The sequence below is a fragment of the Schistocerca cancellata genome, chromosome 4 (assembly GCF_023864275.1).
Source record: "Schistocerca cancellata isolate TAMUIC-IGC-003103 chromosome 4, iqSchCanc2.1, whole genome shotgun sequence".
Classification (NCBI taxonomy): Eukaryota; Metazoa; Arthropoda; class Insecta; order Orthoptera; family Acrididae; genus Schistocerca; species Schistocerca cancellata.
The window spans coordinates 570,019,152-570,044,668 of NC_064629.1; the positions used below are offsets into that span (position 1 = coordinate 570,019,152).

At 39.7% G+C, this 25,517-nt stretch overlaps 1 protein-coding gene across 8 annotated transcripts in view; it reads right to left on the reverse strand.

Annotated features, from left to right (window-relative positions):
• The window catches only part of LOC126183261 (neuropathy target esterase sws), a 195,278-nt gene that overhangs the window by 25,374 nt on the left and 144,387 nt on the right, over positions 1-25,517 (reverse strand). For 7 of the 8 annotated variants that reach the window (XR_007536714.1, XR_007536712.1, XR_007536713.1 and 4 more), the window contains exon 22: positions 19,761-19,877. Coding sequence is in view for 4 of the 8 variants with exons in the window: in XM_049925080.1 (XP_049781037.1) it covers positions 19,761-19,877 (117 nt within the window). In the remaining 4 variants the exon portion in view is untranslated. Of the gene's footprint in view, positions 1-16,506; positions 16,621-19,760; positions 19,878-25,517 lie in introns of all 8 variants that reach the window. The other variant, XM_049925078.1, reaches the window with a different exon arrangement.

Consider the following 25,517-nt stretch of genomic DNA (forward strand, 5'->3'; position numbering starts at 1 on the left):
AAATATCACTGATCCCCCATGCTCCTCAATTAAATATCACTGTCTCCCCCCCCCCCCTCCCCCCAACAACTATTTTCTCTCTCTCTCTCTCTCTCTCTCTCTCTCTCTCTCTCTCTCTCTCTCTCACACACACACACACACACACACACACACACACACACACAAAACCTCTTTTCTGTTGGACGAAACTGATGATATCTACAAACACAATCACACAATTTCAGTTACATGAGCCACACCACAAAAAAGAGGAAACATACTTTGCATGTAAAAGAAACTGTAACACTGAAGATTAACAGCAAACAACTGAATACACACAAAACTGCAAAGTATTATATGTACACCCATCACAAACATATGAGGGTTATTTTTCTATTATACAGGATTTGAAATAGATTATTACTAAGAGAGTTCATGAGTGAAAAAATAATTATCTGTATACATCATTAGCGTAATGTTCTTTGCTCTGTGATCAGGTCCTTGTTATGTGTACTTTTTGCACTCAATCAGTTCCTTCCTCAGGTTGCTATGTTTACATCTGCTAAGCACATTATAGATGATCTGAATTATCTTTCACCCTACATTCAACTGCAACCACTGACTGCCATTCCTCTCTCATTCTTCTCAGCATCTCTTTGTTGCCACTTTGCGCACCCAGTTCACTTTCTTTCATTCTCTGCCATATCCACATTTCAAATGATTCCAGCTTCCTCTTGTCTTTCCTTAAAAGGGTTCAGGTTCAGCACTGTAAAGTAGGACACCTGAGACAAACATTTCATCAAGTGTATCATTAATTAAGTTGTTATTGGACAGCACTTCTTTTGCTATTGCTATTTTTGATGTAACATACTGCATCTTGAATTTCTTTCTAGTCTACTTCCTCTACAACTAAAATTTTGCATCCATTTAGCATTATTTTTATCATTTCCTTTCTTCCTATTGTCATTATTTTCAATTTCTTTGGATTTATTTTCTTCTCATACACTTTTAAGCAGTTTTGATATTCTTTACCATTTCCATATATAGCTTCAGGAACAATACTGTGTGTGAATCTCAGCCACCATATTTTTTAAACCCGAATTTTTAAACCCGAATTTTTAAACCCTTCTCCATTAATGAAAAATGTTCAATAATATATTCTCAATACATATTGAAGAGTATAACAATCTTATCTCACACGTTCCACAAAGTCTATCCTGTTGATATTCTTTATTTTCAATCTTACCAAAGTGTTTTGGTTCAGATGCTGTTCATCTTTCCAGTTCACTTTTTTTCCAGTTCATATTACTAAAATCTTTCTTCAAGTCTGTAAATCATATGTTTTAAATGCTCTGCTTTCTCAGTAAATCTCTCTACAATAATGCAAGAGTCATATAGCATTCCTTGTCCCTGGTTTTCTATAAAAACCAATTTACAACACAGTCATGGTTTACTCCAATTGTTCTTTCCAATCTGTTGTTTGTGATCCTAAACATTATCTAGGCAGCACGAGAAAAATGTTTATGGTTCTATGCTCACTACATTTCCTTGTTGTTTGGTACTGGGATTGTTAGTGTAGTCAGGAAAGATTATGGGCAGTCCTCAATGTCCTAAGCTCTATTCTACTGCATAGTCTCAGAAATCTTATTCAGTCTTCATTCAGGAACTTCAGTATTTAACTAGCACTATATCTGTTTCTACCACTTTTCCACTGTGCCTCCTGTACTAAGATTGATCCCCCTGTGTCATCATCATCATCATCATCATCATCATCATCATCATCCACGTAATGTCAAGATTCAAGATGTAGCAATCTAAGTTTGTGTAGTATCATGCAGTCCTTACAGTTACTCTTCCCATCTTTGTTTGATCTCACTGTTGGTTTTGTAACAATCACATTTATTTACACGTCCAGCACATTAAACAGATATCCAACATTGCACTAGTTAATATGCAGCTGAATGTGATAGTGTTTAAGCTCTCAGTCCCATCTGATAAATACCTCTTCTTCTTTCATATCTTGCTATGTAAGTTTTCAAAATTCAAGCCTACCATAGGATTTCCAGTTTAAGGCACCAACAATATCTTGCAGGAACACCTACCCACAGAATATAGAGCCTTGTAAATAAGTCAAAGTTTTATCATCAGGAAGTCTAACATCAGATTCAATTAATTGTTTGAGACACTGTAATAATGTAGTTGCAAGCAATACAGTGTCTAAATGCCTATCCTCTTTTGTTCAATTACACCAAGAACATGACACAGGACATCTTGATATTAACTGATATCCTTCTGGTAAATATATGTGACAGTCAACACATAATTACTCACAAAAAAAAAAGTTGTGATGTCATTTCTCGCGGACTTGCTCTGCACCTTCCATGGGAGAGTTCTGTGTAACAACCAATTCAGATATTCCAAAATTTACACAACACAAGAAGGGTAATGATCTCCTTGAACTGTGTAGATAAGTTGTTATGAAGTAGTGAAATCACACAAACAACATTTACAACAGACAACACTGACTGGGCAAAGAAAAAATTGCACTAAACAACATTATACCAAAACATAAAAACAGGACAAAAGTGTGTTTATATGGGTGGGCATATGAGTTGACTGACAGCTCTGAAATTCACAAATGTACAATAAGCAGTGTAGCATAGTGACTTTCTTTCCAAGAATTAAGATGATATTTTAAATCAGGACTACATGGATTACAAGATACAAATATGTGAAGTATGTGTCAAAGAAACACTTGCTAGCTTTAGAGTTCAGAAGCTTTTATGTTGGTAGGAAGGATTATTATGGTCTGTGTAGTAAAACAGGTACTTAAGCCACGCTGGTAAGTTCAACAGCACACACAGCAACAGGATAACTGATGTTACTGGTGTACACAGTATGTCTGGGGCCATTTGTTCTGACTGACTGCTTGCAGGTTGTCACGTAAACATAAAATACTGGACAATGCGACGAGGATGATGATAGTAATTCTTTGTGGTTCAACACCCTGCTTCAAGTCTTTAAATCGCACGCCACTTTGCTTGTCCCTAACCTACCCCCATAATCCTACCAGGGAAAAGTAGGCTACAGTTGAACCTGGAATCTGACTCATGTGTTGTGCCTCATTAATCTTCGCATCACTGAGAGGTTAAGGACAGGTCAACAGCACACTTAAATATTCTGTAGTACACCTGCGATTTGATACTACGACCTTTTGGTTTCCAGGCATATACTTTACTAGTAGATCATCAGGCCCGACTATAACATACATTACACGAACAGTGGGTCACAGAACACAGTGCAAGAGCACAAGGTCAGGACCTGCAATTTAAGCAACTAACATGGGTGTTAGCCATAGAGTAATTTAATTTGCAATGATTACAGGTGTCATCAACCTGAAGTTGAATTTGAAAACCAATGTGTTTTTTTAGGCATTGTCCTACTGGAAGTGGCTTATACTTGCCTTCACCCAACCTGAAATAAGTTACTAAACCTAGTTTATTGTGCAGTCCAAAGAACAGTGTAACTTGGCAGTTTTTGAACACAGAAATCATTGCCAGAGGTGAAAGAAACAATAGCTGTCAGAAAACAACCTAGGACTGACCATATGTTGTACTTTGAACGTCTGAATTTTTAGTCTGCACTTATACACCCAACCAATGAGCCACACAATGGCATCATATATAGCTTTCATTTGTAATTATGCATTAACGACAAAATATTTTAGGCTATTACAGTCCTGGATGGCAATAAAAGATCATGGGGAAGATGGGAGAACAGAGGGGGGGGGGGACATGGGTGAATTATTTTGCTTGAGCTCAGCCACAATATCCCAAATCACCTGCTTACATGGAAATTTATTGTTATACATCTACATCTACATTTATACTCCGCAAGCCACCCAAGGGTGTGTGGCGGAGGGCACTTTACGTGCCACTGTCATTACCTCCCTTTCCTGTTCCAGTCGCGTATGGTTCGCGGGAAGAACGACTGTCTGAAAGCCTCTGTGCGCGCTCTAATCTCTCTAATTTTACATTCGTGATCTCCTCGGGAGGTATAAGTAGGGGGAAGCAATATATTCGATACCTCATCCAGAAACGCACCCTCTCGAAACCTGGCGAGCAAGCTACACCGCGATGCAGAGCGCCTCTCTTGCAGAGTCTGCCACTGGAGTTTGTTAAACATCTGCGTAACGCTATCACGGTTACCAGATAACCCTGTGACGAAACGCGCCGCTCTTCTTTGGATCTTCTCTATCTCTTCCGTCAACCCGATCTGGTACGGATCCCACACTGATGAGCAATACTCAAGTATAGGTCGAACGAGTGTTTTGTAAGCCACCTCCTTTGTTGATGGACTACATTTTCTAAGGACTCTCCCAATGAATCTCAACCTGGTACCCGCCTTACCAACAATTAATTTTATATGATCATTCCACTTCAAATCGTTCCGCACGCATACTCCCAGATATTTTACAGAAGTAACTGCTACCAGTGTTTGTTCCGCTATCATATAATCATACAATAAAGGATCCTTCTTTCTATGTATTCTCAATACATTACATTTGTCTATGTTAAGGGTCAGTTGCCACTCCCTGCACCAAGTGCCTATCCGCTGCAGATCTTCCTGCATTTCGCTACAATTTTCTAATGCTGCAACTTCTCTGTATACTACAGCATCATCCGCGAAAAGCCGCATGGAACTTCCGACACTATCTACTAGGTCATTTATATATATTGTGAAAAGCAATGGTCCCATAACACTCCCCTGTGGCACGCCAGAGGTTACTTTAACGTCTGTAGACGTCTCTCCGTTGAGAACAACATGCTGTGTTCTGTTTGCTAAAAACTCTTCAATCCAGCCACACAGCTGGTCTGATATTCCGTAGGCTCTTACTTTGTTTATCAGGCGACAGTGCGGAACTGTATCGAACGCCTTCCGGAAGTCAAGAAAAATAGCATCTACCTAGGAGCCTGTATCTAATATTTTCTGGGTCTCATGAACAAATAGAGCGAGTTGGGTCTCACACGATCGCTGTTAGAAGGGGGGCAAGTTCTTTCGCGTACTCTGTGTAGAATAGTTTCGAGCACAAATGAATTAATAGGATTATTGGTATATTAATTGAGGAAGACAGAATGTCAGGACAAATCAGTTCCACAAGAAGCAGAGAGCATTAAAAGAAAGTGTGCTTCATGTGGACGGGATGGTACAGTTACAGTCATGCAACAAGATTTTCAGCATGAGCTCATTGTGTACAATAGAGTGACTCTGATCATTCAATAAATTAATATCAACACCAATACATGGAATAAGAAAAATAACTAATGTATTTCCCATAAAAGGAAATGAATTGTGTCAGAAAATTAAGGAGTTTGGGCTTTCCCTGAGTTCAACCAATAACAGTTTCATATATGACCTTTTCCCAGATCAGGGGTTACAATTCATGAAACTCCATGAAGATTTGTTCTCAATAATTCACAAATAGCCTGATATAAGGAGAATTTGGGGGGCACTGATTGCTGTACATCTTATTTGTCTTTCACTTTCAGCAGTAAAATATTTATAAGAACAAAGTCAACCAAAGTTAAGGAGTGATGCCCTTGGCTTAAAGTTGGAGGGCCACTGTAAAACTAAGTGTTCAGTAGTGGATAAGCCATCCAGACATGATTGGTTTGGTTTTGTTTTGCTTTAGGGTACAAAAAAAAACAACTGGGGTTATACATGTTCAAGTCAAAACTATAGAAGACGAAGACAGAGAGGAGTTAAAAAATCACAATACGTCAGTCCTAATTGACATAACAGAAGACAGCTAAAAACAGGCACGTAGAAAAAGGGCTAAAAAAAAGACACCATACGGAAACAGAGGTCCAAAACTAAAAATTAAATGGCCTTCGCCAAATTGCTTTGGCGGATAAAAAGTAAAATGTGGTCTACAGCTCGAGCGTCATTTGCTAAAACGGCCGATAACTTGGACAGCCAACCCAAGCGGGAAAGTAAACGGTTAAAAAATAGGCAGTACATCAGGAAGTGGCGGACATTTAAAACTTGGGTGCAATGCGTACAAAGTGGTGGGGTAGTGCCACTTATCAAATAACGGTGGCAAAAAAGGCAGTGCCCAATATGCAGCCTACTTAAAATGATGTCCTCCCAGAGGGAGGGCCGAGAGGAGGTCGTCCAAGCCACTGGGAGACGCTTAATAAGCCGTAGCTTATTCCCGTGAAGCGAGGACCATTGGCAAGGCCAAAGGGACACCACCTCCTGACAGATAGCATCACAGAGATCATAGCAGGGAATATAGGAACTTGAGGGCTGAGGTACGAGGACTGCAGCGTTAGCAGCAGTGTCAGCAGCCTCATTTCCTGGCAGACTGGCATTATCATGAACACACAGAAACATCACACTGGCACCACCAAGAGTAAGCAAGTGACAGTTTTCCTGGACCCACTGCACTAAGGGACGGGCACTGTACAGCGCACATAGACTATGAAGGGCACTGAGTGAGTCTGAGCTGGGGACACAATTGAAAAGGCTGTGTCACCGGATGTACTCCGTGGCCTGATACACAGCGAAGATCTCAGATGTAAATACTGAACAGTGAGCTGGAAGCTGCCATTGAAAGACACGGGTGCCAATGACGAAGGCACACCCGACATCATGGTCAATCCGAGAACCATCAGTGTATACAAAGGTACTATTGCGAAGTTCCATCCGAAGGTTGTGAAACTGAAGGTGATAGACCGAGGCTGGCATAGTGCCCTTAGGAAATGAATGAAGGTCAAGGTTAACATGGGCCGCTTCACGAAGCCAAGATGGTGAAGCGTTCACACCCACCAGGAAAGGTAGAACTAGTATGAAGTTAAGCCACTGTAGCAAGTGCCGAAAGCGGACTCCAGAAGTTAACAGAGAAGAGGGACGTGCCCCATACTGGCGATCAAAGGAATCATCAAAGGAGGAGGTGTAGGATGGGTGACCACATATGGCAGACAAACAGCATGCATACCTGCAGAGAAGAAAGTCATGGCGGTAGGACAGTAGTAGTTCAGCATTTTCAGCATACAGACTCTCAACCGGGCTAGTGTAAAAGGCACCAGTGGCCAAACGGATGCCACGATGGTGGATAGTGTTGAGACGGTTTAAGATGGATGGACATGCAGATGCATAAACAAAGCACCCATAAAACGTCCTGGCAGATTAAAACTGTGTGCTAGACCGAGACTTGAACTCGGGACCTATGCCTTTCGTGGGTAAGAGCTCTACCATCTGAGCAGGAGAGCTTCTGTGAAGTTTGGAAGGTAGGAGATGAGATACTGGCAGAAGTGAATCTGTGAGGATGGGGTGTGAGTCGTGCTTGAGTAGCTCAGATGGTAGAGCACTTGCCCGTGAAAGCCGAAGGTCCCGAGTTTGAGTCTCGGTCTGGCACACAGTTTTAATCTGCCAGGAAATTTCATATCAGAGCACACTCCACTGCAGAATGAAAACCTCATTCTGAAAGCACCCATAGTCACGTTTCGAACGGACAAGGGACCAGTGCAAATGGAGGAGGGTGGTTCGATCAGCACCCCAGGATGTATCACCATGGACATGTTGGACATGGAGGAACCGTGTACAGTGGGCTGCCAGGTAAGACACATGTGAGGACCAAGAGAGTTTCCTATCAAGCATGAGCCCCAGGAATTTTGTAGTTACAATGAACGGAAGGGCAACAGGCCCAAGATGTAAAGACAGTGGGAGAAATCAATTGCGTCACCAGAAATTCATACAGACGGTTTTGTCATTGGAAAAGTGAAAGCCATTGTCAATGCTCCAGGAGTAAAGAGAATCAAGACATCACTGAAGACGCCACTCAGTGAGACAGGTCTGTGGAGAACTGCAATAGATGGCAAAATCATCAACAAAAAGGGAGCCGGAGATGCCCGGCGGGAGACAGGTCATTATAGGGTTAATGGCGATAGCAAAGAGGACGATGCTCAGGACGGAACCCTGAGGCACACCATTTTCCTGGATAAAGTGTCTGACAAGACAGAACCTACACGCACCTTGAAAACTTGGTCTTTTAAAAATGCCTGACGGAAACAGGGCAGGTGGCCATGGAAGCCCCACATGTAAATAGTACAGAGGATACCAGTTCTCCAGCAGGTGTCATAGGCCTTCCCAAACCAAAAAACATGGCCACGGTCTGGGATGTCCGCAGAAAACCATTCATGATGTGGGTGGACAAAGTAAAGAGATGGTCAACTGCAGAACGAAGTCCACACTGTGCATTCGTCAATAAATTGCGAGACTTGAGCCACCATACCTGCTGGGCACGAATCGTATGTTCCATCACCCTGCAAACACAGCTGCTAAGAGAGATGGGGCAGCAGCTTGAAAGAAGGTTTTTGTCCTTACCAGGCTTAGGTATGGATATGACTGTGGCTTCACGCGTGTGTTCGGGAAATGTGCCCTCTGCCCACACGCAGTTGTACGTGTTAAGCAGAATTTGCTTGCCCACAAGAGAAAGGTACTGCAACATCTGAGTGTGGATGGCATCTGGCCCTGGGGAGGGGGATTGAGGTGAACTGAGAGTGTATTGCCAGAGCCTCCTCCACTAGTTTCTCATGGAGGAAGGAAGGGTGACAGTGGGAAGAGTTCAAAACTTCTGCAAAATGGCGGCCTAAGGTGTTGGAGATAGCAATAGGGTCCACGAGGACATCGTCTGCTACTGTCAAACCGGAAATTGGGGAATGGCTCTTGGTCCCAGAGAGACATCAGAGGTTGGCCCACACAACAGGATGGGGTGGAACTGTTAAAAGAACTAGTGAATGGAAACCAGCTAGCTTTTTTGCTGTCTCAAAGAACATGATGACACTTTGCATGCACCTGTTTATAATGAATGCAGTTCGCCATTATAGGATAATGGTTAAAAATGCAGAGAGCACGTCTCCGTGAGCGAATTTCGTCGCAGCATGACTCAGTCCGACAAGGGACTGGGACACAATGTGGTAAAGAGGAAGTGCGAGGAATGGAATGTTCTGCAGCAATAAGGATAATGTTTGTGAGATACTCCACCTGGTCATCACAAGTGACAGTTGGTGAAGAGTCGCTACTACAGAGCACAGAAGCAGGAGGATTCTGCTCCATGGGGCCACAGAAGCATCGGTTCGCTTGTGCAGTCGGTCTGTGGAGTCCAATGCTGAAAAATGGTTGGTGGTGCGCACCGGCGACATGGAGGCCGGCTGGGTTAAGACTTCATGTGGCGACCCATTGAAGAAGAGAAAATTGTTTGCCTTTGGTGGACTTCTTCAAGCCTTTCCGGTTAGAGGAAGATTCAGGTGTTGTTTCACTGGAGGGAGGAAATCTTTACGGGAGTACTCCTTCTGTCCTTTCCGGCCTACCGTTTGTGTAACTGGTGGCTTCACCCCTTGAGGTGAGAGTTTGACGGCTTGTTGCACAGCTGGACGAGGGGGATGGCGATACTACCTTGACACTGGGCGATTTCACAACCTGAGCTGAATTCAAGGTCGCATGTCTGCATGGCCATGTCCTTCATGGAGCAAGGGTAACGAGAACAGAACTATAGGTGCCAGATGGGAGAATGTAGGGATTGTGACTAGTCAGTAACTTGCGAGCTACTGGGTAAGGCACTTTTTCCTTTACCCGGATCTCTTGGACAGCCTGCTCATCAAGAGACACAGGACAATCCTGAGAGGAGGTGGTACGGCCACCATTGCAGTCGATATGGTGGGGAGAAGGATGCAGAAGGATGCCTTTGTGTGCATCCCTACCACAGGCGACACATTTGGCTGGGTGTTGACAAGATGTTCTAGTTTGGTTGAAACGATGATACTGGTAGCAGCGCATTGAGTTCAGAATATACGGCCGGACTGTGATAATTTCATAGCCTGCTTTGATCTTGGACGAAGCACTACTCTATCAAAGGTGAGAAAAAGAGTGTGGCTGGGCACTAAGGAGGAATCTACCTTTTTCATTACATGATGGACGGCAGTGACACCCTGATCAGAGAGGTAAGATTGGATTTCAGCCTCGGTTAGACTGTTGAACAGCCTGGTGTAAATTACACTACAGGAAAAATTTAAAGTTCTACTGGCCTCGACACAAACAGGGTAGCAACGGAGAAGTGAGGCAGTGAGCAGTTGCTGTGCTCGAGAATCAGAAGTAATCTCCAAAAGCAAAGTGCCATTCTGTAAATGAGAGCACGATTTCACAGGGCCGGCAATTGCATCAACACCTTTCTGAATAATAAACAGATTTACGGTGGTGAAGGACTGACCGTCTTCAGTACATGTAACCACGAGGAACCGTGGTGCAGCAGGAAGGGTCATGGGATCATTAGCCTCATTATGTTTACGTTTCATAGACGTTGATTGGGAAGATGATTAACTCATTGCGAGAAAACTTCCCACAACTGCCAGCATCTCCGATGGCATGCTCCTTCCAACTGGGGGCCCCCTTCCCAAGGAGGCACACCCGCCTTCCGTGATCATTCACACCACAGGTCACACCTCTCGAACACCTGACAGAGGGACCAAGCAGCAATTTGGGAAGGTTGCAGCTCAGGCAATCACCCCTCCATGGGCCTGGCCTGTACCAGGGGGTATGTGCAAACCCTACCTGTCAACCCGGGGCTGGGAATTATGCGTTACCTAATCACCTGTTACGCGTCAGATGCATGGGCCGGCCTTCAGGAGCACACAAGGAGGATGAAGAAAAGAGGAATCTCAAACGCTGCAGTGGAGGAACAAGAGGAGAAGGGAAACAAAGAAAGGAAAAAGGAGCAAAAAACAAAGGTGAGACTGTTCTTACGTCAGTTAAAGACAATGCAGAACATTCCCAATAACATCCTAGACATGTTTCCCAAATGAGAGGAAAAAGAGTAGCGAGAGGATAGACATGCAGCACAGAAGGGAATAAATGTGAAGACAGGGACACCGTGGTAGCCAAGCACGAACCACCAAAGAGTGACGAGGCCCCTGGGGTGGGGGGTGTCCAGACATGATGGAGATTAGGTTTTGAAATCCTCTTGTAACAAGCCACTAGAGATGGTGCACAAACTCTAGATTGGGGGAAGGATGGGGAAGTAAACCAACTATGCTAGAAATACATTCAATGAGGACTAGAAGCCAGTAATGACAGGATGTCTTGGCTCATTGGGTTTGGCTATCTTGGGAAGTAGGCAGAAAACAAAAGTGTTTTAAATTTAGTGAAAAATTAAATGAAATCTGGATATGTCCAACTGATTGTATTATGTCTGCATTTTATATTGGCATTGTCAGTAGCAAGCTGTTAGTCAGAATTAACAAGCAGAGGCAAATTGCCTTAACAAGCAATACCAAACACCTTGCTACTGAGTGTGCTGTGGGACATAATAGCAGAGACTTTGACATATGTTTCACCTTGTAAGTCATCTCGATGCTTCCCCTCTGAACATGTATTTCCAAATTTTAGAGATGGGTGCTAGCTCTCAAACATGAAGTGGGCTCTCAGTCCTCCCAGACTTCATTTTCATTAGGTTAATCCTCTTCAGTTTCTCTCTCAAATCCCCTTCCACCTTTTAACTATCGACATTCTACATAACCCACATCTCTGTCTGTATACCTGTTATTACATCACTCCTTTTTGTAGTTCTGTACTTGACAATGAGAATCACCTTTTAACATCAGTTCCTCTTCTATGTGGTTTTCCATATTTCCATTTTTTTAAATAGACATCCTTATTTGTTCATTTTTTTAAATAGACATTCTTATTTGATCTTTTTTCGATTTCTATGATTCAAACAGTTGTTGATTTTTTTCTAAAAATACAGAATTATTTGGGTGGTTAATCTATCCACACTCATTCTGTATACATTTTCAAAACAGATCAATCTCTGCTTTGTAATTATCTCCAATATTTCATGCAAACTTCAATAACTTTCATCATTATTTCTCTCTTTTTTTGTCTAATTTTGTCTAAACTAGGCTCATTATTTCCTTCCCATTCTTCTTCTTCTCAAGATCTGTAGCCTAAACAGATAATTCTAGATTCTAGTGTGTGTGTGTGTGTGTGTGTGTGTGTGTGTGTGTGTGTGTGTAGGTGTATGCACACTTTACTAGTTATCATCTCTCTCTCTCTCTCTCTCTCTCTCTCTCTCTCTCTCTCTCTCTCCCCCCCCCCCCCCCCCTTTTCTTTTCTTCTTTCATTTGAAAGTGAAACTGTTTCATTATTAATACATTCTAAACTACATACTTTTACCAGTGTTCATAATGGCAAAATCAAATCTTGTACAAAATTGCTGAGGCTTTCATGACAACTTGTTAACAAACTGCCTGTTAGCTTTCATCTCGGGATAATCAAACAAATTCATTAAACAAATGTCAGTCAAATATCCTGGCACAAAAGCCAACAAGCAACACTTCAAGCAACACTTCAAATCTTGTACAATTCATGATGGGCAAATTGTAGCTTGGTACACACACACACACACACACACACACACACACACACACACACAGCACTGTAGCTGTGGCCAGTTTCCACACTGTCCGTGCATTTATAGAGCACCTGCTGGTATCCACACCACAATATATCCTGTTGCCCTTGTGATGTATACGTAACTTTCTACCAAAACCTTACTCCTGATCACTTGGAAGATACTATGCAAATTGCGAGTTAAACCTACACTGTATACGATAAATTATGAAATAAAAGGAAAAGTTTTACAGAACTGGAAATAAAGAAACCTTGTGTTGACTGTAATATAAAATGATAAACATATTCTGATAACCCTGTGATAAAACAGTTGCAAGTGCTGCCCCACTGTATATTAGGCTATTGGTCCTTAAGGATCTACACCTGGAGTCAATGGCCAGTTCTCCTAAAGCACTTCTATATTGAAAAACGTCAAACTTGATGGCAGGCAGAATATGTCTGACAAATTATACTTGTATGCAGTCCAAAGCAAAGGAAAGAGTCTGAAAGGCTGTGGAAGAAGTTCTAATCAGAGTAATATGCGTTACATTTAGCAGCCACTGATGACTGATACATTTGCATACATTAGGGGTTGTCAATAGCCGATGTTTATTAACCAGAATAGGTTGCAGAAGCACTATCAAAGAGGAGTGTGATTCTTATAGCTTAGCCACAAATAAGTTGTATGCATGGACAGCAGCAGGCAGTTCTCATCACATAATGAGCTCCAGTTTTCTCTGGACAGTTGTTCTCAACATGCACTGAGCCAGATGATCTGCAAAGAATTCAAAAAAGTATGGCAATATATGCATTATCATTGAAAGGGATCAATATCAAGGTAGAGGTGTCCTTGTCTGCAATAGCATCTTAGTGCAGTGTGGCATAGTGCACACACCTGTGTGTGTGTGTGTGTGTGTGTGTGTGTGTGTGTGTGTGTGTGTGAGAGAGAGAGAGAGAGAGAGAGAGAGAGAATACAACATCCAGTCAGTTGACTGGCCAATGAGGTGCCTCCACCTTAATCTTATTAAAGAGTTGTGGGGTTCCCATTTACTGACACATGGGTGTCCTTGTACTCACTCCACAATCCGTACAAGAGTTTCTAAATATAACAGATGGCAAACCAAACATCACAGATTACATCATTTCTATTGGTGTCAACAGGATTTTTATAGTGCTGTTCTAGTAATAATCAAATGTAATGTGTACCACTGCAAGTTTTCTCTTCCTTTTTTAATTGGATTCTTCAAAATGTTAAGTTTATATATTACCATTATTTACAAGGAATGCAGCTTCATGTCATTGTTTACATTAGTACACTTCACTATTCACCTGCAAATGAAATATTTCCTAAATACCACACTTTTCCCAATTTTGCATCCAAAGTATACATGAGGATAAGTAAAACATTGCTACTGATGGAATAAAACAACATATAACAATATACAAGACTGTTGAGCTCCACTGTAAGTGGACCTACTCCCAACTACACAAAACTATTTCTAATGGTAAGTTAGTAGATATGTTTCAGTGTGGCTCAAGTCAAATCATTTGTAGTGTAATTTTTTTTCTTAATTCTGGAAAACAACATTCTTGTGACTGATAAATCATGACTTATTGTGGCTTTGATATTGATGTTGGAGACACTAGTTGGCAGATTTAGTGAGTTTTTGTACTTGGAATATAAAACTTTAATGTTTGTACATCATCTGGGATAACTGGTGCTTTAGAAGTAGACTGATTTCTGACTGAAGAGGTGATACTTCTGTGGATTTACATTTCATGTAGGTCTAATGTGTAATCATAGCTTAAGAAATTTTTGACAGTAGTTAGAAGTATAGTTTACATGACAGTTTTCGTTTTGTTGACAAACACTGGAAAGTGTAGCTAAAATACAAATAATGGAAGGAGAAAAGGTAACCACTTACGATACAGATGAGACACACAAACTGCTCTGAAATCATCATTAAGCTCTTGGACAATGTCCCTCCTCAGAAATAAAAGACTATTGGCTCTGAGGAATGATTTCAACCTTGTTTTAGTGTTTACTGAGAGTTCAGTGTCTGAACTATATGGTGAGTGGTTACTTTATGCCTTCTCTTTCTGTTGAGTAGACGTATGTAGAGCTTCTCATATATACTCCATACTTTACTACAATATTTGATGAAAAATGTAAAGCAGTCATCATACTGAACATTAATTAACACCACAACACTTCACAATGCGTCATACTAAAGACACTATGCTCTGGCCTTCTTTTAATTTATGTCTACATGATTGATCTGCAGTTCGCAGTTCAAATGGCTCTGAGCACTATGGGACTTAACATCTATGGTCATCAGTCCCCTAGAACTTAGAACTACTTAAACCTAACTAACCTAAGAACAGCACACAACACCCAGCCATCACGAGGCAGAGAGATCTGCAGTTCGCAGTTAAGTCTTTGGCAGAGGACTCTTAGAGCCACTTTCAGATTATTTCTTTACTGTTCCATTCTCGAATAGTATGTGATTAAAAAAACGGACTCTTTCCATGCAAGCTCTGATTTCTGTTACTTAATCATGATGGTCATCTTTCCTCAAATAGGTGGGACTTTCATTCAAAGATTTCAAAGCAGCAAAAAATGCCTTTGTTCTAATGAGTGCCACCCAAACTCGCTTATGAAAGCCATGACACATTCTCTCATATTTTGTAATAATACAAAGTGTGCCACCCTCCTCTTAACTTTTTTGATTTCCTCCATCAACCCAATCTGGTAAGGATCTCATATTGTGCAGCAACATTCTGGAAGAGGACGGACAAGCATAGTATAGGCAGATTTTTAGTAGATTTATTGCATCTTTTAAATGCTCTGCCAATAAAACACTGTCTTTGGTTAATTTTCCTCGCATTATTTTCTATGTGGTGGTCACTGTAATCCCTAAGTACTGTGTGAATTGACAAGCATTAAGTATGTGTGATTTATCACATGAACAAAATTTAATGCAACTTTTTTAGTACTCATGTGGAGGACATCACACTTAGCACTATTCAGATATCTTGTTTAAATCATTTTGTAATTCATTTTGATCTTCAGAAGAATTAAGAAGACAGTAAGAAAACAATCTAAAAGGGCAGCTCAGATTGTCTCCTGAATAAGTTACATAAATTAAGAACAGCAGAGAACCCATTTCACCTAGCCAGCGATGAGTGGACCACACTGTTTTGATAGAGAGGGTGTTTCAAAGTCTTTGCATCAAAAATTTAGGGAGAGAGATCACGTTATGGAACAAATTTTGTTAGAGAGATAATGTTTGCTGACACTTCCCAATGATGCTAGGTGTCTTTATTGAGATGATGAAGGTTCACTGAAACAGAAGGGTCTGCTAATCATCAGGTGTGCGCATCTGCACACTAAATACCCCAGTGAATTGACAGAGTAATTTTCAACAAGAAAACCTTAAGAACGAATGTTTCCAAGCAGAGAAAGATATTTTAGAAGCTCAGTTTCCCCCTCTTCATACGAAGTAGATGACTGGATTATAGGCAACACAAATTGCATACAAACCCCACAAAGAGCCTATGCCCTGCCGCCCCTCATGGACATAACCACTTATAAAAGGTGCCTACCATCATTGGGAAGCATCAGCTAACATTTTGTCTCTAACGATAACTGTTCCCCATCATGTGAGCTATCATCCCTAGACATATGATGCAAAGATTTTGAAACACCCTGTATTTGTCTACAAGATTAAAATTCTACTCGGAAAACTTATTTTTAAACTGAACTGTGCACCTTTATTTTGGTTGCTATGCCCAATCTATCAAATTAACGGCATGTAAACATTTCCTTTAAACTTGAGCTTCCAGTTATTTGCAGTTCCATATTCCAACAATTTAAATTTTCCTTTGTGTCTGTGTTTGCTGTATATATGGAGAGACTTACACATAACAAACAAACCTGTTAAACACCTCATCAATGTTAGTGAAATGTATGTCAATGTGAAGCACGGAAACACAGACAAATGCAGCCTCTGAACACAAGTATTTGAGGAGAACTCTAACTACTACAAGCACTGTCAACAAAATCTTACCAATTCTTACCTGGGACATTGTCTACATAACATCCATCTAGAAGTAAATGACCATCTGTTTCACACATTGGAGGTAAGACACCAGCTATTGACATACTTGCACGAACATATCGCCACAGGAGACCTAAAGCAACACCTTCTAACCAATTTTGACATACATAAGAACCCACCACAGCTCTGTAGAGTGTATGTACAGGAAGGAAGCACAGAAGCATTAAACAGGACAAGGTGAGAAAGATATTTGTTAGTAATGAACAGCAATACACAACAATGAGAACATAAACTGTGGAACAACAGATAATTGAAGTAGTCTATTGACCTTTCTAAATCACTCATTATATAAATATTTCTGCTAGAAACACCAGTAAATCTACTGGGTAGCACAGATTTCTCTAAGTATTATATTTCAAAAGGCAGCACATTTTTCATCTATGTTATCTCTCGTATTGTGCCCAAATAGAAGCAGTACTAAAATCAAGATGATGTGAGAAACAATATATTCTCTGTATATTTTATATTCTGAAGTTTACACTCATAATAAACTTTTTTAGACTTAATACAATATTTTTGTATGATCAAATGTGACCAAACAAAAATAAAAGAGCATCATCAGTTATACTTGCCACTCTTCTACAAACACTTCCACATCATAATATTTATTGATTTACAAAATAATATTTGCAAAACATAAATATTAGACACACACAGACATGCATGAACAGCCCCCCCCCCCCCCCCACACACACACACACTTCAACGTGTATAAAAGAGACTGAGGTACGCAAAAGTCATGAGAAACATATTATGATATATGATACAAGAGTAATTCAATTTGATGGAACTCTAATGAAGAAAACGTTTAGAAACAAAAAGAAATCATATTATTTATTGCAAAGATTTGATGCTTTAATGATCAAATTCAAAGTGCAGACTGGAATATTATATTACAATTGAGGAAAGAGTCCATTAATGCCCAAGGAATTTGCACAAAATCAAAGACTAATGTGAAATCCTAGAAAAGGAGGAGGGAAATGATAAGACAACATTACGAGAAATGGGATGTATACAGATTTAAGATAACATTGTACACAGACCAAGACTCAGATCTAATTCTTTCCCTGTGGTGACAGTCATCTCCCCACAATCATATCCCATAGACCATTTCAAAGGATAATTCTATTAGTACCTTTCTGAACTTTACATATGCTCTCCTACACACATTGTTAAATTAGCATCTCCAGGAGGAACTGTACGGTGCAGAAAGACTCTTTGCTACAGAATGTGTACAACAATCACATTTCCTCACAGACTGAAACTGAGTATCAGATTGGAATACAAACTACTTTGATGGCCTTCTTGGATGACCCCCTATGGTTTGAGTCATCGACTGAATGTCTCACATACTACTTTAAAGTTTCAACTGCCACATATCACTAACCCCCGCCCCCACAATATCTGATGCAGAGTAAAAGTTTCCTTGTGTCCTCTGAAACCATATGATGTCACAAATACTGTCTCCATGAAACGTATTAACAGTTGTGAATATGACAACCATCAGAGTGTAATGAGATGATGACAATGAAAATTCGTGCTGGGCCATGACTTGAACCTGGATTTCTCACTTTTCGTTGTCGTCATTCCATTATATAGCTGATGGTTGTCCGTATTTGCAACTGTGAGTACATTTCATGTGTTTCATAATGGCTGTAGTCGCTGCAGTGCACGGCCCTTCAGACTTGCATCTGTGGTTATCCCTTTGGACATGCATGCATGTCCGAAGGAACATTGTACCATAATTCGGAAAAACACAGGCACTGCAATATGGTAACACTGTTTCCATCTTTTCTGCTTCTAATAATGTGGATGGAGACACTTCTTTAGTAATTTTTAGTATGTTTTATACTATGTTGAGTCACGCACACCATTTTTTCCTCAATCTCTTTGTATATCTTATTTCAGACAATACTTTTATTAAATCATATCTGTTTTTCAAATGATGACATGTAGAGACTTGTGTAAAATGAGGCAATAAGTACTGTTAGACTTCAGGAACTGATTCATAAATTCTTATTTCTACAATAAAACTGCCTTTGTGAGAAAACAATCCAACACAGTAAATTTTTTTATTGGTAATGATCTTTTCTAACAATCATTAAGCTCTTAGAAATATTTAACCTCTTTACTTTACAGTTGCTGACAGGAAATTAGGATGATTTACATGCAATTTCATGCATTTTATGTTAAAAACAAGTTACTATGTATTACTAACATACTGTTAAGAGCTAAATGACAGGTGTCATACAACAGACTTCCATGTGCCATTCCATATAACATAACATGTTATTCAAAAAATTTTATAGCAACATTGCTACAGGTGTGACATGCAAGAAACATAAGCTGTGATAAGTTATGCATAATGTACAGCATTGTAACATTACAGTCTCTACTAACTGAAAACATAACAAATGAAAATGCTATAGACACTTTAAAAACAGCCCTATGAAAACATGATTCACATCATACGTATTTTGATCATATTATAATGCAAGAGAAAAAAACTGTAATCATCTGGAAAATTATCATACCTGTTGTATATGATGGGAAATATTGTTGATGACAGCTTTAATATAATTTCCCTTGCTTACTACACACTTCTGGTTAAGTCTACACCTAATGGTATACTCTACACCTAATGGTATGCACACACCCACCAAATACTTGCCCTGAAAAATAAACTTTTTCTATACAGACTCAAGCTACAAAATACTACCAATTTCTATACTGATCAGGTAGATACCAATTCTAGTTACACGACACTGACACGTGAAGTCAGTGATATTAGGTACTGCGGCTGTAGTGATAAACCAAAGTGCTTTTTATTCTGTTTTTTAACAGTGTTCCTAACAGTAATAAAAAGCTCCTGTAACAATGTAATAAGTACTTTGATATTTCTCTACCAAGAAAATGTCTTAAGAACAGAAAGTAATAAACAAGGGTAAATTGAAATAGACATAAAAGCTAACCAAATAAACTGCAGAACATCACAGTAAGATTATGAGAAGAAAGAAAAACTTCCCAAACTTTTATAGGAACAAGCAGAAAAGACAGTGTTGATAAGTAATTATTCTGAAGCATTAAGGACCAGAACAGTTTTACTTTTTACATACCAAAAAGGCAGCAGATACGTGCACTGTGTAGTGGCTAGTCAAACAATTTCTTAGGAATAAAGACCATGAGGATGGTCAAAGTGTTCTTTTACTTTACCTGGCAAGTTGTTGACATAGCCACCATCAAGAAGAAGGTGGCCATCAGAGGGATCACACAATGGTGGCATGTATCCTGAGAGGGACATAGATGCTCTTATATAGCGCCACAAAGAACCTGAAATATATTTCACTGTTTACGAAATAAGAAACTTACACATTCAACTTTGGAAAATGAGCCCAAAATACTGTATGAGAGATCCTCAAATGCACCCAATATAATTGTGGAAATATAATCTTTATTATCAGGCATGGCTCTGCTGTTTCTTGCCACACAAGAAAAAGATCCTAAATTTCAAGATTTGTAAAATGTTTGAATCACTTGCACACTGGTTCCAAAGTTTTTTTGAATGATTTGTTCTATTTTTCAAAAGTTACTGTGACTGAATTATGTAACACTCGATTAATTTTTTGTGTGTTCAGTCTTACATGAACAACAGTGTCTTATTCTTTACCTTTTCTGTTAGAGAATCAAGACGGTAAATTCCCCTGGTAATTGTTCCACTAATAAATGCTCCATTAATAGCAAATACATAAAATTACTTTGGAAGGTCAATTAACTATGTTACAGACATAACATATAAAATATTGCAAACCTTCTGTCAGTTAGTTAAAATAGATATTCACTAGCTTAAGAAATACAGCATGTGGCTATAGAAACAGAACACGCAGAAATGAATACGCCTGTACCCGTCAAATAATGACAATTGTGTACATAATATGAAATTTCGAGAAAAATTACACTCAAGGTGTACACACACACACACACACACACACACACACTTTTATTCGCAGAGATGGAATTTTACAATGTAGTTCATATGAGCCTTCAACAATTGAATTAGTTCTCAATCCAAAGTTTTATGTTCAAAATATAAGAAAACCAAGTCCCACCCATGAGTCAATGTATCACATGTACTTTGCTGTCATATAATCAATATGTTTACTAAAGCACTGATCCTACTAAAGCACTGATCCAAATTATATGATACCACACTAAGATAAGAGAAAAATGTGAGGCAAGAATTAATGTTTACCAGTAGTGCAACATGAGACTGTGAAAATTTTCTTTGAATTTGACTTTTATTATTCTGTCCTCCGTCCTTCCCCCTTCTCCCAACTCCATCGCATATATATGTTTAATTTTGTTTGCAAAATTTCTGTCACGCTACATTGCTTGACAAAACTGTTAGAAATACCTGAATATTCATTTGATTTTGTTTATATATTTCTGTCTGGTCCTGAGCGTAACTACCACAGCTTTAAAACAAGTTGCCACTGCCTACTTTATCCTAAATGCAATATAACGCTGCTTATGCTTCAAGAAACACTCAAGTCAGGGCTTTGGTCTGAAAGACTGTTATCTTTCATACTGTCAGCTGTGGATGATTAGATTAAAAATACATATATAACCCCCACCACACACACACACACACACACACACACACACACACACACACACACACACACACGTATGTTTCAGTTGATTTCTGTGGTATACCAATTTCTGTAACAATTTAAAGTGAAGTTCCTAAGCTGTTAATAATGGGTTTGAATAGGTAGCACACTATTTGGCGTAAGCCTTCTCTACTACTATCACTACTATTGCCATTACTACTAGCACCACACCAATGCACTGTTGTAGTCGCTGCTGTCGCCCTCACATCACTTAATCACTCTTGTTCCTCTCCATTTCTGCACCATATAAATATTCTTGTATTTGTGATTCTCTGTAATGCAAGTACATATTTAATAATTAAATGAGTCTAATACACTGATATTCAAATAGTAGAAGCTCCTATGTCAATAATGCTGCCACTATGAAATGTGTCTTACCAAGAAGCTCCTTTTATGTAAGTGTTAACACCAGCATAAAATGTGTCCATATTGTCTGCTGCATCTATATTACCTTCTCCCTTTCAGTAGTTTAGCAGTGAAAACTTCACTTGTAACCCTTCTCATCGTCTCCACATGTGCAACAGACAAATTAAGGTATAAATCTTAGTTTAAGACTGCTCTCATATTAAAGTGGACTTACCATAATTACGTAGCACCAATTTCATTGAAAGCTGAACTTCAAAAGCAATTAATAAAGTGAAAGTAATCTTGAAAAAGCCACAATTAAATTTAAATAGGTGTTTAAATTATGCTATGCCTTTAGTTGGGGTCAATCATCAGGTTGTTGCATATACTTGTTGACATTATTATACTTTTAATTTGATAACGAACACCATGCTGAATATTGGTAAGTGTTGTGGTTTGTTGGTGATAGGAAATATGCATTATATAAATGTAAATATCTACATTTAGTTTGACACAATAGAAATACTGAGATGTAGTCTGGCACAACAGAAATACTGAGATATAGTCTAACACAACAGAAACACCAAGACATTGTCTGACATAACATAAATACCGAGATGAAATCTGACACAATATAAATGAGGATTTAAAGCACATTCACTAATTAGAGGGAAATGCAAAATTACGTCACTAACACACTCGATTTTGGTTGAATGTACTGTAACACAAGCTTGCAGTTTATAAGGAAATTAAAATGATATCTGATTGTAGAAATTTGTTTAAAATTATCTAAATGCACATGTAGTGTGAATAAAAAGTTCTCAGTTAACTTGCCACATAAAATTTGGTTAAAATCGCAAGCGTCCGACGATTGTCTCCATCACTGGCATCATCATAAATCAGATGAGAGTAAGTTTTGTGAAATCATGATAAGCCTTGGCATGGTCTTCCTTTTTACAACAGTACCAGTAGAAAACACATTAAAACAATTGGCCACTCATTTCTCTCCCAACATTTTAAAACTGTTCTGACAAGCCTTGATAACCACATATTTTTTGTGTGGTGGAAATTATTATGAAATGACTGGTGAAACCGAGCGGGGTGGCGCAGTGGTTAGACACTGGACTCGCATTCGGGAGGACGACGGTTCAATCCCGCGTCCGGCCATCCTGATTTGGGTTTTCCGTGATTTCCCTAAATCACTCCAGGCAAATGCCGGGATGGTTCCTCTGAAAGGGCACGGCCGACTTCCTTCCCAATCCTTCCCTAATCCGATGAGACCGATGACCACGCTGTCTGGTCTCCTTCCCCAAACCAACCAACCAACCAACCAACCAACCAACCAACTGGTGAAACAGACACGGGTTTGCCACTTGTCACCAGCCACACCTAATTTTTACACATAGGGTGTCAAAGAATGAGCATTCTACAGTGCCCCCTCCATCCATCCTGCTTCTTCAGAAATGCAGAATATACATTTTTAATATCGTATATGAATGGTATAGATAAAAAAAGATTTGCAATGGAGACAGAGAAGATAGGGAAGTTGCCTCTGTACTGGTCGAATGGAAAGCACATGGACAATTTGGACATTCTGTCTATTGAAAACCTATGCATACAGACCCATATCTCAAAAGGCATAGCTTCCACCACCCAGCTCAGAGGGAGCTGTGCTAAAAACCCTAATACACAGAGCCAGGGCTATTTTGGACAAGGATTACCTCAGCTCCAAGGTTAATCACCTGATGATGGTGTTTAGGAGTGGATATTCTGTCCATGACAGAACGTTTTGAAGGAAATCAGGACATGATGCCACCCAACCAAGCCTAGAGGATCAACACACAGCGTGGCATCCATTCTGTGGTGCAACAACTGTAAGATAGATAGACTCGTGAACAGGCAATGAATCAGACCAGTCTTCTGGCCACCAAGCAAAAATAAAGAAATGTTGTGACCTCTTAAAGATTATCTCGACTTGAGGGTACCGGTGATTTATAATACTCCTCGCGAGTGTGGCAGCAGCTACGCGGGGCAGCCTATATGGACTGTTGCCGATCGATGTGTTGAACATCACCTTAAATACAGGGATTTTGAAAAATCTGTGGTGTCCAAGCCTGTTAAATAAACACTACCTTGTGTTCAGAATTCTGGTCCATGCAAGAGACACTGGATAGGGAGTACAAATGTAATCTGTGGATACAGATGACATCTCCTAAAAATGTGCTATTTGTTACATAACCAGCCAATCAGACGCTGTCCTCTGGGCATGAAAATGGGAGCCTTGCCAGTTTCACAGCACTCAGATTTAGCCCCTGATGACAATGATGGAGGCAATCATCAAAATTTTTACCCAAGGACTACTGTCTTGATAGGCTTCATAGACATACTTTCGAGTGTGTGTGTGTGTGTGTGTGTGTGTGTGTGTGTGTGTGTGTGTGTGTGTAAATAAACAGCAATAATGATAATTGGTGGTTTATCTTTAAATATTTGAGTTTCCAAAACTGTGCATAAGCATGTTTACGCAACATATGAATCGCCCATTAATGTACTATGAAGCTTAGCAACATTTTGCATGTCATTGTGCATCAAATTCATGCAGCTATTTGGTGACGTGTGTTCATAGTAATGGCATGAAACAAAAAAAAAATTTCAATATTTACAGTTTATTTAAAAATCCATTCACTGGGATTGGTTATGCAACTTAAATATGAAATTGTTACATTTTTCTATGAAAAAAAAATCATTCTGGTTCATACAATTCTTGATCACGGGACTATATTTATAGTAAATATTTTCTCTCTCAGGTAAATGGAGAATATGCTGGGATTAAAAATTAAAACACACTGGAAACTGGATATCATAATAGTCACAGAAAGCAACAAGTCCGATAAAAGTAAGTGTCCTATACTTGTTATCTGAAAAGAATAATTAAAGCATTTGTCATTTTCAAAGGTACCTCTAATAATTAGGTGTAGTAGTGGTCACCATACACGTAAACGACATAAGAAACCATCAGGCACATCTATTACAATACAATCTAGATACTGAAGTTGATAGTGTGCAACAAAACTGGGAAGGGGGAGGGGGGGGGGGAAGAGCGGAGGATAGAAAGTGATAGGGGGGGGGGGGGCAGGGGGGCTGGGGTAGGGGACATATGTAGGATGTGTTTGAAGACTGTGAAATCACCAGAAGTGATGAAGTGATGGGGAAAGAGGATAGGGTGAAGTAGTACTGGTGCTGGCAATGGTACTGCTATTCTGTTGAACTCTATAGAATTTTTTTGGGAGGGGGGTGGTTTGTTTACCTGACATGGAAGAGGACTTCCATATCAGTTAAACAAACCACCCCCTCTTCCTCCCCCGGCCAAAAAATCTGTAGAGTTCAACAGAATAACAGGACACTCAACAGTGCAGTTATGCTGCCATTGATGGATGGAGATGGTTGAAGGACTGTTGTGTGGTCTGATAAAGTTATTTAATAAGCCGGTTGTCCGTTAAAAGGTTATGTTGGATGTGATTTTTTTTTTTTTTTTTGAATGACAGAGTATTACTAAAGGGAGGAGGAGGAGGAGGAGGAGGAGGAGGAGGAGGAGGAGGAGGAGTGTGACAAGATATTATAGAAACTTCAATGGTACTACAATAGTTTTACATTATTTAATAGCAACAGAAATTATGTCTTCCTCAGTAATACGATGAAAAATGGTAGTTAATACTTATGCTTTTACAAATACACTAATTGCAGTAGAAATGCTATATTCTTCCATCATATGAACAATGAAAAGCACAGCTAGAAGAGATCTTTTTTTTACCCCTCTTCTAGTTTTTACTTGATTGGTTGGAAAAAAAGAGAAGTAATGAAGGGAAGGACCATGAAGATTTTTTGGAATTCCTCATAAACTGTGTTCCAGCCTATGAAGAAAAAATGTGTGTAACACCACTGATGCCACAACAAATTC